General features: G+C 38.8%; 1 protein-coding gene and 1 pseudogene across 2 annotated transcripts; both read right to left on the bottom strand.

Annotated features, from left to right (window-relative positions):
• Positions 1–26: 26 nt before the first annotated feature.
• Positions 27–5,674, bottom strand: LOC104746171 (DNA-directed RNA polymerases IV and V subunit 2-like; annotated as a pseudogene). The gene is made up of 8 exons (XR_015582100.1): positions 5,541–5,674; positions 4,865–5,293; positions 4,113–4,340; positions 3,110–3,991; positions 2,553–2,844; positions 1,531–2,411; positions 1,128–1,435; positions 27–764 (listed from the first exon to the last, which is right to left on the bottom strand). The product of XR_015582100.1 is annotated as a DNA-directed RNA polymerases IV and V subunit 2-like (transcript).
• A 288-nt stretch (positions 5,675–5,962) lies between these two features.
• Positions 5,963–8,853, bottom strand: LOC109124589 (beta-glucosidase 44). The gene is made up of 12 exons (XM_010467580.3): positions 8,427–8,853; positions 8,284–8,342; positions 8,134–8,209; positions 7,979–8,050; positions 7,807–7,894; positions 7,455–7,707; positions 7,257–7,372; positions 6,929–7,149; positions 6,767–6,798; positions 6,588–6,690; positions 6,293–6,473; positions 5,963–6,206 (listed from the first exon to the last, which is right to left on the bottom strand). The coding sequence occupies exons 1-12, from the start codon at positions 8,668–8,670 to the stop codon at positions 6,110–6,112; spliced, it is 1,542 nt and encodes a 513-aa protein (XP_010465882.1). The 5' UTR covers positions 8,671–8,853; the 3' UTR covers positions 5,963–6,109.
• Between the last annotated feature and the right edge of the window lie 4,028 nt (positions 8,854–12,881).

Below are 12,881 nucleotides of genomic sequence, written 5' to 3'. Positions count from 1 at the left end.
GACTTGCTAAAGGAACGTTACTCACCTTTTTGTTTGGTTTATTATTATTTTTGAATTTTTAGGAGAAAGTACCTTTAAGAGTATCGATCAGTAAAGATGCTTAAGGCTTGGTTTTTGGTTCGGATATTTCCTACCGAATCAACCAAAACCAACATTAACCAGAACTGAAACTGAATTAAACTACACATAACATGGTCTTGTAGGTACTAAACTAGGCCATATATACCGATAAAGTATAGACATAAATACTAAAAGAAGGGACTCAGCAGAGCTTGGTGTCGAAGTTGAGAGTGATTCTCATGCTGAACAGCTCCTGACACAGAAGCTTAGCTCCATAAGGAACATAAACCCTTATTACATGGTCTGAGGATTCGCAGACTCTACAGTATGGTCCTCTGATCTTTCTTCCACTGCTTGGAGTCCTCTCGATCACATTCGCATATGTTTTACATTTCCTGCAGATGTGCATCTGAGAAGAGTCACTGAGGGTGAAGAGACGCTCGTGCAGATTAGCAGAAGCACCGTGAGCAATCAGGCAGTCTCTCTCCATTTCTCCAAACTTTATCCCGCCGAACCTCTTCCTGTCTGTAACTGGCTGCCTTGTGAGCGGGTGGACTGGTCCAGTGTTTCTGAATTTCACTTTATACTCTGACATGTGGACAAGTCGCTGGTAGAAAGTTGGTCCCATGAATATCAGAGAGCGCATCATCTCGCCTGATCTACCGTTGTAGACCCTTTCGTTTCCCCATCTTGAAAACCCAGCCCTAACCACAAATATTTACCATTGGCTTTTCAGTCTTACATAGATATTTTCCCATCATATATAAGTCATGCTCACTTCTAGTACTCCTAGGAAACAAAACAAACATCCACGATGATCCACGATGACGAGTTTCAAGTAAGGTGCTCAAATCTAGTTTAGTGCCTATCATGTCAACTTTTAGAAATTTTGTAGCCAAAGTACCCCAAGTTCAAACATCTTCAACAAAGCAATATAATTAATAATTAGTTCTTGCCCTTAAAGTTCCAGTTGAACTCCCTAGGAACCAATGTCAATATATAAGAGCATATAATTCAATATTCCGTTTTACGAGCTAAAACCAAAAGTCAAAGTGTGAAGAACGTACCTGTGAAGCTGCTCTGTGATTTCAGTGATACTCGGAGTGGAGAAAGGAGTGGCATGACGTGTCAATTTAGTGTATGCGGCAGAGCTACCCTCCTTCTTTTGAATAGGACAAGCTATTCCTTTGGAGAGAGCAGCCTCCAAGAGTTGACCCGGTGTTTGCCTAGAAGGGAAAGCGTGCGGGTTTATCACAATATCAGGAACTATGCCTTGGATTGTGAAAGGAAAATTCTCTTGTTCCTCTAGATAGCCTAAAACACCCTTCTGGCCATGCATACTGGAAAACTTATCTCCAAGGCATGGAGAACGAACCTGCAAGATGTAAAAGCCAATCAATGATACATTTGAGTCATCATAGGAATGCATTCTCTGAAAGACAGCTCGATGCAGTATGATCTAGAACTTACCTGTCTCAGAGAAACTGCAGCAAAATTCTTTCCATCGTCATTAGATGATAATACCACTTTTTGCTCAAATCCTTTCTCAGTGTGCTTAAGCTTTATACTGTGATCGGCCCCAGAATCAGTGCATCTGCCAATGACAATATCGCCAGTACTCATGTTAGCACCAATGAAAGGAAACCCGTCATCATCAAGGCTGTCTACCCTGCCGATTTTGCTCTGTGTCTTTCCAAACTGAACAAGCTCATCCATCTTCTTCCTCTTCTCCGAGTCTTTGCTATCAACCTCTGATTTGTAGCTTCTAATCTGCTCTGAACGGAACATACCACGTTCCAATGAAGCCTTGTTCATCACAATGGAGTCCTCTTGGTTGTACCCAAGATGAACATTCACAGCAACAATTGCATTCTGGCCATTAAACAGCACTTCTTTTTAAAGACACTCTGACGCCAATGTCTTGAAAAGTGGCTTCTGGGGATAGTACAGCTGCTGGGACAGAGTACCGCAGCAGATGTTAGGGTTCGTTGATGAGAACCCAATGGCTTGTTGGCAATGCTTTTGAGACTGGTAAAGAACTCTTCTCCCATGATCGTGATTTGCAAATGGGACAATTGCACAGCTCACACCCAACAGGAATGACAGGTCCAGTTCGAAATGCGTGTAATTCTTTGGTTCCTTCAGAAGATGATTGATTCCCCATGCCGTATTACAGTCTTCTTCTTCAATTCGAGAATCCCTTGGCCAAGAAGATGGTCAAAAGGATATTGCGTTGGTTTGTCTTGCTTCAACTTGTGGAGATTTTCCACAACCAATAGAGGTCGGAGTAGTCTGCCAGCGTCCGTGAAGATTCTCACCTCATTGTCATCTTTATCTCGCTTGATTTCCATCTGCAAAGAATGTTGTGATGCATATATTTATTAATGATATAAGACACAGATACATTTCTGAAATAGAAAACATCTAAAGCAAATACCAAGCAGCACAAGAATATCGAAATAACGCAAGACATTTGCTGAAACAGAAGATACCTGACGAAGGAAATCATTTTGGCGCCGCACTCTTTTTAACTCAGCGACAAAGGATTCAGAATTGTTACATAATCCTACCCAATCTCCATTGAGAAGAACTTTTTGTTTGCCACACAATGGTGTGCTAGTATCATCCATCAGCTCTTCCATTCCACAATCGAAGAACTTCTCCACCACATGTTCCAAAACTTGAGTGCTAACAAGTCCTAGAAGAGACATGTTCTTCACAAGGCCACAGTTTTCGCCATCTGGACTTGACAAAAAGCATACTCTGCCCCAGTGAGAAGGATGCCTGTGGCCAAGGGACAAAAAAACAAGAAAGACAGTATCAGGAAAAGTTCAACAGATAAATTGGCTAAGGGACAAAGAAACAAGAAAGACAAAATCAGATTTTCTTAATAGCAATATCATCGGATTTCCAGTATCATCTATACAAGATCAGTATTATACACAGATGGGACTCTCCAGAAACAGTGGTGGCGACATTATATAGTAGATTAAATAAGTTAGTACGAATATCTTGAAAACATTCTGAAGACAATGTAAAAATCACTTACGAATATCTAGCATCTCCAACCTTTGCCGGTATAGAGAACTTGCTGCCGCGTTCTCCTCAGATCAATCAGAGTCTGCAATGGATTCGCACGACCCAGGTTAGCTACATCACCTGAAACCCTTTCCATCTTCCTGAAAGGGTGAGACCATGCTCCAGTGGAGAAGGCTCTATTAAGCCCATTTGTCATTATGGAAGCATCCAAATAATGCTCAATAGGCTTCAAATCACCCTCGCCTGCAAGGTGTTTCTGCATGGCCTTGGTCATGCTTCTTCTGGCATGTGTCAAATGCACCCTTATCTCCCTCTCCAACAGTTCTCCAGCGAGTTCAATTCGCTTGTTCCTGAAATTGTCCCTGTTTTCACATTTTCTTTTCCCAGAATATGCGCTCAGAAGGCTTTTCACCATATAGCCAAGGAATCGGGCTTTTTTCTTCAAACCTTAGAGGCCTGGAAACAGATATAGGCGGAGGCAGTAATCCACACTTTCAGCAGGAGGGAATTTGGTGCTTTTAATCTGTTCTTCAACATATGCTAGCACTCTGTTCCCATGGCGAAAACCTTCACAAACTGCATCAGCTTCATGGACAAAAGCAATGAGACTATTGGTAATGCTTGCATCATTTCCATCAAAAGCAATTAGATCCATCGTTTCTTTGTCTGACAAAACACCCAGCGCAAAGAAGAGGAGCCAGACTGGAATCTCAGTCGACAAGAAGTACACTGTCAGTACTTTCTCCTTTCTCCTATAGTCTTATGATTTCTGATTCTCCGCGAGGCGCACAATAAATCTATTCCTTTTAGTTTCAGACCTGAAGGAGACTGTCCACGGTGAATTGGAAATCCACAGTCTCTTTGTGCACATATGTTCTTGAGTTATAAACACCTGCAAAACAAAATATAATCTCGTTAGAAAATATTTCTATTAATCTATGCACTAAGATAGTTCAAAATAGAAATCCTATGATAGCGAATATGCAAAGACATCCCAAACTGGTTAAACTCACCTTCTCAGCCCCCTTGATCACAAAATATCCACCCTGATCAAATCCACACTCCCCCTTTTTGCAGTTGTCCTTTCCTTTCTTGCTAGTTTTGCAAAGTACAGATTTCACCATGACAGGTATACTACCAATGAGAATGTCCTGCTTTTTGACATCTAGAACCTTCTTCTCGACATATTCATCTTGTCCCGTCTTGAATTTGTCACTTTTAACAACGGTTTTTGTGAACACCTAGTCAATTTATAAGGTGAAGAGGCAGTTAGACAATAAACTAACCCGCAATGAGAATAAGATACATGGACAGAAACAACAGAAACAACATCAAAAGTCTGTCAGTATAAGAATCATTACAAACAATCACGAAACACTCAATTAACGCACAGTGAGGGAATGGAGAAGAACTAAACAACTAAAAAGCGTGAGATGTTTTTCTTTCTATTTCAAACCAGGTGTTGTTTCACACTCGACTACAAAGTGATATTTAGCTGGCCTTTGTGAGTTATCATCAAAAGTCTGACGGTATAAGAGTCATTGCATACAAGCATGAAACACTCAATTAAAGCACAGTGAGGGAATGAAGAAGAACTAAAAAACGTAAGATGTTTTTCTTCTATATTTCAAACCAGGTGTTGTTTCACACTCGACTACCAAGTGATATTTAACTGGCCTTTCTGAGTTTTCAAGCAAGGGGAATCAATCATCAAAAAAAGACAAGCTTACTTCAATTCAGACAAAAATTAAGTTAGTTATGTTACCTCAACTTGGACATTTACTTTCATCCTTGCATAGTATGTCATGTTCTGAAGCCTGGCATGCCATGGGAAAAAATCAAGCTCCTTGTCATCCGAAAAGAACGTGGGCTTCTCCAAGGAGACTTTACCGAATTTCACAGTTGCGTATCTCCAACCAGTTTCTTTCTTATTAGCTGGTTCAAAAGACGGTTCCACGAGCATCTCCCCAAAGGATTCAAACACGTTCTGAAGCCCGTGTTCAATAAAGAAGTTGTCGGAGTTGAGCTGATGACTTATGAGTCCATACTTGTCAAAAAAGGATGTTGCAGCTTGTTTGCAGAACCTCTGGAGAGAACTTTCACCAATCTTAGAGAGATTGATCTGCCCAGCAGCCTCGATCTCGTCAATATCCATCTCATTAATGTCCATCTCTCTGGTATACCTCAACACACACTGTACGAACAAAGGAACCAAAAACCCCAAACACAGACAGATTAAATGATTAATCAAGTCGTGAAAAAAAAAAATCATGAACCACGAAAATGCATGTTGTGATCTATAATGAATACAGCTAACTAACACATGATACAACCACAAATTTCAACCCTTAGAACCGAATTATTCTCCAAAACAAAGGAAACCTAAAGCATATTCTCAGGAATTTTTTCAAAAGCTCAAAAGCAGAATCAAAGCGTAATACCTAAATCGGGTACCTGAAATTGCTTAAGCTGGCACGAAAACGGAGTAAAACGGCGGTGTCGGAGGAACAGAGAGTAAACGTCGCCGGAAAATCGTTGAAGATGCGGAGAGATTCGCCGAAGAAGACGAAGAGAGTACTAAAACCCTTAGCCTCAGTGCTTTAAGCGAAGCCAGTCAAGACCGAGTGTGATGAATTAGAGAGAGTATCGCTTGTTTTAAAATGACGGCTATGTCCTTTAAGTTTGTTCTCGCGTTGGTCTCCATTTAAAGGGTAATTCCTTCAATTTGAATAAGAACTCTTGTTTATTTTTTTTTAACAATTTTGAATAAGAACTCTATGCTGCAACTTTAGAAATTTGTATGTCCTCCAAATGCGTTACGTTCTATATGTGGATATGAACAAGAATGCAGAACGCAAATCTATTACTACTTAAAAACTTTTTATTGCCGTAGAAAATAAGAGTTACAAGGTACAATTCACTCCGTTCAAAATAAACAAAGCAACTGTTATTTATTCAACGATCTATCTCCATCCCTTAAAATCTAAAACCATCCATGGGCACATTGAGATCATTTGTTGTTTCGTTTCAGAAGTTTCCTAAACCATCGAGCAGACATCTTGGGGTACCTCTTCAAGGTTTTGTAATCAACATAGACGATCCCAAACCTATATATAATAAATGAAAAAAAAATATATTATAACTTGTTAATTCTAAATATCATTTATTGGTATCGATTTTTTGACTAGCTTACCTTGAAGTGTATCCTGATAACCATTCGAAATTATCAAGCAAAGACCACGCAAAATATCCAACCACATTGGCTCCATCATCCGTGGCCTTCTTAAGATTGGTTAAGTAATCTCTATAATACTTGATTCTCGTCGTGTCATGTAGTCCTTGAGCTAGAGTCACGTTTCCCGGATCATCCATACCTAATATAAATGTTCAACGTACCAGTTATAAAAACTCTTAACATCTCTATTAATCTCAGAAAAAAATTAACAAAACAAAAAGAATTTAATTGAAATATTTTGTTTCTCTAGTACCATTTTCAGAGAGAATCATAGTTGGGTTGCCGTAGCGTTCCTTTATATACATCAAGGCCTTGTACATTCCCCATGGTACGTTGTATAACCATGTCGAGTGAGCCTATAATATAAATCGTTTAATTCATAATTTGAGACACTTGTATATTGATTAGCCATAAAAAACGAGTTTATCTCACCCTTGGACCAATTGGCTTCCCCAACTTAGCAACTGCAAGTGGATAAAATATCTATTTGTCAAAATCATATAATACTCATGACTTTCACGATCAAAATCTAAAGATTAATTGTAAACAAAATCCAAAATCTATATATTCGTAGTGAATGCTCCAAAAACTTACAGCCAAACTCTACGTTCCAATCTTGTTGATAACCCAAATCCTTAGGTTTGGTGGTAGGATGTGGTTCGGACATGTAATAAGTCGTGTATTGGTTTATTCCCACGTAATCTATGGAACCTTTCACCATTTTCACTTCTTTAGCTGTGAATTTTGGAAGCCTATCTTTCACAATGTTCTGCATTGTCTTTGGATACTCTCCATATACTAATGGGTGAATAAACCTTTCAACATTACCCGAAAACAAAATATATCCCTATAAGCTCACCAAATTTGATGGTAAAATATGATTTTTCTATATGTAAAAAAAAAAATAGTTTGAACATTTTACCATCCGATATGGAAGTCTCTTGCTCTTTGAGCTGCATAATTATCTGCTTTACTTCTAGTAAGCGGCTCGTACCAAACGAAATCTAAAAGTATCCCAATTCTTCCCTTTTGTTTAGCCTGCAGGCTCATACCAAAAGAGTCATATAAGTTTATTTCATCATATCACATCAAGAAAACATATAAGAAGTTATTTGTTTACTTGATAATATTTGCGGTATCTCTGGACTGCTGCTGCATGGGCCAAGATAAGGTGATGAGTAACAATGTATGGCTCGGTCGCGGAGTTTCCTTCAGTGCAATTTCCAAATGCTTTAGAGCATCTACCCGGAGCAAAAATGCCGTTATCATAACCTAAAGCAGCTACAACACGCGGCTCATTAAACGTCATCCAATTCTTCACTCTGTCTCCAAATGTCTTGAAACAAAACTCTGCGTAATCCGCAAAATCATTCCTGCAAATTTTGCATCATCAAGTTTGTAACTTTTGTGGGATTTGTAAATGAGACTGATCGAAAATGAGTATATATTTAGATATAAAGGTTGGTGCTTACAGTACTTGTCTACCAAGCAAGCCTTTATACTTCTTTTCCAAAGCCAATGGAAGATCGTAGTGGTACAAATTTGCATAAGGTGTGATCCCTAATTTAGTGTTACATTAGATATGTTATACTTTATTTTACAATCAAATCAGTTTTATACGAAACGTTATGATGATTTTAATACCTTTTTGAACCAAGTAATCGATCAATCTATTGTAATAAGCAACTCCTTTCCAGTTGACTTTACCGCTCCCCTCTGCACTCATAAGCTTTGAAGTCACTATTATACTAATCTTAATCAAAAACCATATATGATTTTTTACTTATATTTAATAATACCAGGGAATATTCTGGACCATGAAATTGAAAATCTGTAAGCATCGAAGTTGAGTTTCTTCATCAAATCCACATCTTCCTAAAATGTAATTAAATCAGAATGTATAATAAAGTATATATGTATGATTCTTAAGGATTAGTAGTTTAGTGTACCTTGTAACGGTGATACTGGTCCACTGTTATCTCAGCCGTGGCATTCTTGGCGATAGTCCCTGTTTTGATAATTTTTAATAGTGTTGAGAAAATATGATTAATCAAGAAACCTTTCATGATTAGCAGTTCAAAGTGTAAATTACCAGGAATCTTGACGAAGGCGTCCCAGATGCTTGGGCCACGACCATCCTGATGAGTCTCGCCTTCAACCTGATAAGCTGAGGTGGCGGTTCCGAACAAGAATCCTTTTGGAAAACTCTTTCTACTGAGACCTCCGGTGTCCAATTTGATGTTTTGTATGGACGGAGAGGATTCGCCGGAGGTGAGAGAAGAGAGGAGGAGGAGAATGAGGAAGATAGGCCATGGATGTGAGATAAGGTGTCTCATTGTGAGTGAGTTTTGAGTTGACTGTTTGGTTTGGGTGTCTTAAGGATATTTATAGGCTTTTTTAATTAAGCATCTGTTCATGATGTGATAAGATGAACAAATGGCTGGGACTAGTCACCATTTAGATAAAAAAAAAGAATATAATCCGATTTAACAATATGTTTCTAAAACATTTTAATAATTATCTAAATGTCTAGTCAGTGAAATAAAAATGAGATTTGTTACCACAGAGATATTATTTCTATATGATTTTCGTTACAAAAATAGATTTGTTACCAAATTATAAATTTAAAGTTATGGATGTTGATCCATTCGGGATTTACTGCCACTATTAGATGAATTTGTTTCATGCAACATATAATTTATGCATTGTTTTATCATATATCAAACTTTTTAAATGTATGAACCTTTATGAACTTGACTTGAGCAAAACTTTTCATGTTTGAAGGCCTAAATTTCCGGGATGTATTAGAGAGAAAAAGTTACAATTTAGAAATGATCGCCAAATAACTATTTTAATTTAACTTTTAACATGTTTTTCTGTACATCATAAAAATATAAACTTTAACATGTTTTTAAGTACGTATGTATGTTATATATAACAAACGCAGATACTTCTTGTTTTCTTGTGCTGCGATGAAATGTGGATCATTTTCAAAACCGTACGTATCGATGATATTTATTTTGGATTTTTTCTTGAATCGTTTTGAAATATACTACAAGGATTGCAGAAATTACTCTGTCTTCTTTCCTCCAGAGTCCAAACTATATAATAGTATAATCCAGTTACAATGTTGCTTATCTAATTAACAAATTTAACCAAATCGGTATATGTCCCTTTTTATAACTTTTCTCATAATAACATATTAGTAAGTAGTAATATATACGTACGAGAATTTTTTTTTTTGAAAATAAAAGAAAATACGTACGAGAATTAGAGAAGGAAAAAGACAAGAATGCTCGGAAGAGAATTATCGTGTTCCGGTCCACAAATTGAGAAAAGACAGCACGCGGATCGTAAAGCGCCAAAGGGAAAAAAACGTGAAAGCACAGAAGACAACAAGGCCAAACTGGTCAAATCACAATCCATTAAGTTCAGTCCTCGTGGACCTCAAGACAGGACCATGCATGCCCCATTTTCTTAGACTTGTCCCCCCATCTTCACGTGACTACGTAATTTTTTTCTTTTTTTCTTCTTCCTATAACTCTCGATCGAAATCACAACAAACGGTGAGTGAATAAAAACAAAGAAGAAATCAAGAAAATAATTTGTAGCCGACACATTTCAAAGAACGTTCATTAGGCTTATAATTAATATCCATTGATGTGATACACGATACGGAAAACGACTAAGATTTTTTTTTGGTCTAAGAAACATGTGATCTGAACTGAATCGTGTTATAAGATTTTCCGTGGTATAGGAATATGATTACATCCATTATTGAGAGTTGAGTGACTTCGAGTGTAGCAAAGCTTTGTAGTATAGCATCTTATTATTTAATATCGCAACGCGACAGTTTATCATGATTCATTTTTGTCATTTACATGCAACATTTTCTGATAAAGGTGTCATTTATACATATACGAGCTTGGTAAGTATATTCTAAGTTACCCTATAGATTTAATTAACATCAACATATTTTTCTCGTAAAGGTGATACACTGATACAGGCCCGGCCCATAGCACAATCTCGTGAAGCAAGGGATTAGGGCATGAAAATATATGGGGCATATTGTAGAATTATTTTTGTAGGTTTTTATGTTTTTTTAAAAAAATTAAGCTTTTTTGTTGATTTTGCAGGCAAAAGTGTTTAAAGAACCATATTTTAAAAATAGATTTTGTTTTTTACCTTTAATTTTATTCAAATACTTGGAGATTACATTTTTACATATAAGGCTATAATTCAGATTTTTTTTTTTTTTTTTGGGCAAAAGGCTATAATTAAGATTTGAAGTCATCTACACTAAGAAAATAAACCCAGTGAAATTTGCTATAAGGCTATAAATAAGATTTGAAGTTCATGTTGAACCAACAGTAATATAATAAATTATCACAAAAATATACTGAAGATAACTAAAACATATAAAGAGTGTAGTTAAACTATATGTAACTATTGTAAGCATGCTTGAATTTTGATTTAAATAACTCATAAAATCAAACAAGAAGGGTATTATTTTTGTTGTGAAAGGATTTTGTTCTTCTTTCTGGTGATTTTGTTAATTAGTTTTAGTTGTGAAATTACGAAGGGTTTAATTAATTACTCTTAGTAAAGTTTACTATAGATGGGACCTCTAAAATCTATTTTAACAAGGTTGTAGACCAAAGTCAGAGGAAACACGACATTTGCTACCATTCACCATTATCTCTCACTCTCATTCTCGCAATTCTGATTTCCCTAATGTTGATGTATGAAATCGACAATATAAATGATAAGAATATAAGTGGGATGAATCGGATCTGGTCCTTTTATTTAACGTAGAATCTTACCGAAGGGTTTTCAGAAAAATGACAATTACAGAGCTAAACGCAGTTAATACGAAAATAATTGATTTTCTCCCAAAAAGTGGATCCCGAGCTCAGACAATGACCTCTGGTATTTATAGTGGGCCACTGACCTAGGGTCCCTCTGTCTCTCTGTAAAATGACGATTTTGCCCCTACGGCCCGATGGGCCAAATCCAAGACTTCAGGCCCAAAACTTTTTAAGATCTCCTGTGTGGACTTCTGTAAATGTTGGGGGCGAAGCCCATATCCAACAATGGTCTCCCCCTAGTCCGATGAGCGATGGCTTGCTTGAGCTCGTTGGGTACAGTTCCGCGTCTCTGGGTCCGTCGTTTTCCTAGATGTGGTGGATTTTGAACGGGAGTTTTAAAGGGTCTTATGCGTAGCCGTATCTGTCGATCGGATCCCGTGGCGCCATGGTCACACGGTGTGAAGATGGTTGAAGAGACAGAGGTCTCGCCGTGATTATGGTTGTTGCGCGATGGCTTGTTGAATTGGAGTCTTGTGAAACATTCAAGGTTTTGGCGCGATAGAGAGGTGGTGCACAGAGTCCGAAGGAGTGCTGGTCTCAGCGCGATGGAGCATTGACGCACGGAATCCAAAGGCTCGCTGGTATCGGCGCCTCGTCTCGTTGTCTGTTCCTCTAGGAGCCTTGGATTTGTTGACCTTGTAACGAGTATTGGCGTTGAGCGGCTTGATACGAAGCATAGAGCGACTTGATACGGGGCGTGAAGTAACTTGATACGAGGCATGGAACGACTTGATACGAGACGCATAGCTGCTTGACATGAGTCGAAGAGCTGCTTGACATGAGTCGAAGAGCTGCTTGAGACGAGGTGCGCTCGAAATCTTGGCATGTTCACTGTTGGGGGACGCAGCTGGAGCGATGTTTGGGGGCGCCAGCAGGTTTGCGGTGGAGACAATGTCATCCGCGAGATAGCTTGTTGCGTGTGATAAGTGTGCTCGAGCATACGTGTGGGCAGTACGGTGTGATATGCGTTGTTCATGGGCAAGCTGATTGTCGGTGATAGCGAGCTGCGAGGTGACGAGCTTGAGGTTTGGCGTGCGAGATGGCGTGCTCAAGGACTTGTCCTGGTGCCTTGGTTTTTTGGTCGTGGTCAAGGCTTATGCCGTCGAGACTCTGCGAGATCGAGACTTTTGCTGACGAGGTGACTCAATGGATATCGTACGGGAATGTGTATTTCAAGTGGCGAGATGACAAGGATGAGATCACGATTCTTGGTGACGAGGTCAAGGTGACGAGTACGAGGGTTAGCGAGATTGATCCTGCGGGTTCGAGATTGAAAAGGTCCGTGTTGCGGATTCGAGATTGTCGAGCTACAAAGCGTCAAGCTCGGGAGTTGCCGAGCTAGAGAGTGGCGAGCTCAAAGCTTGTATACGAGATTGCAGCGAGCTCAAGACTTCTGCGTATGAGAGCTTGACGAGCTCAAGTTTGATGACGTTGTCATGTCTTGGCGAGATCAATTTGGCGGGGTCACCATATAATGAGATCACCGCTTCTGGAGAAAATGATGGGCTTATACGAGTCGAGACATGCGCATGTAGTAGGACGGTGCGATGATATGGCTTGACGTGGCTTGGAGCATACGTGACGCTGTGGTGTCGAGGCGTGCATACGAAAATGGTTAGATGACTTTTGTGATTGCGCCTAGACGTGAAGTCGTTTCGTGAAGATGATCTTCGTGTCTC

The sequence above is a fragment of the Camelina sativa genome, chromosome 15 (genome assembly GCF_030686135.1).
Source record: "Camelina sativa cultivar CO46 ecotype springtype chromosome 15, ASM3068613v1".
Lineage (NCBI taxonomy): Eukaryota > Viridiplantae > Streptophyta > Magnoliopsida > Brassicales > Brassicaceae > Camelina > Camelina sativa.
The sequence above is the reverse complement of the archived record's forward strand: the minus strand, read 5'-3'. Positions and strand labels throughout refer to the sequence as shown.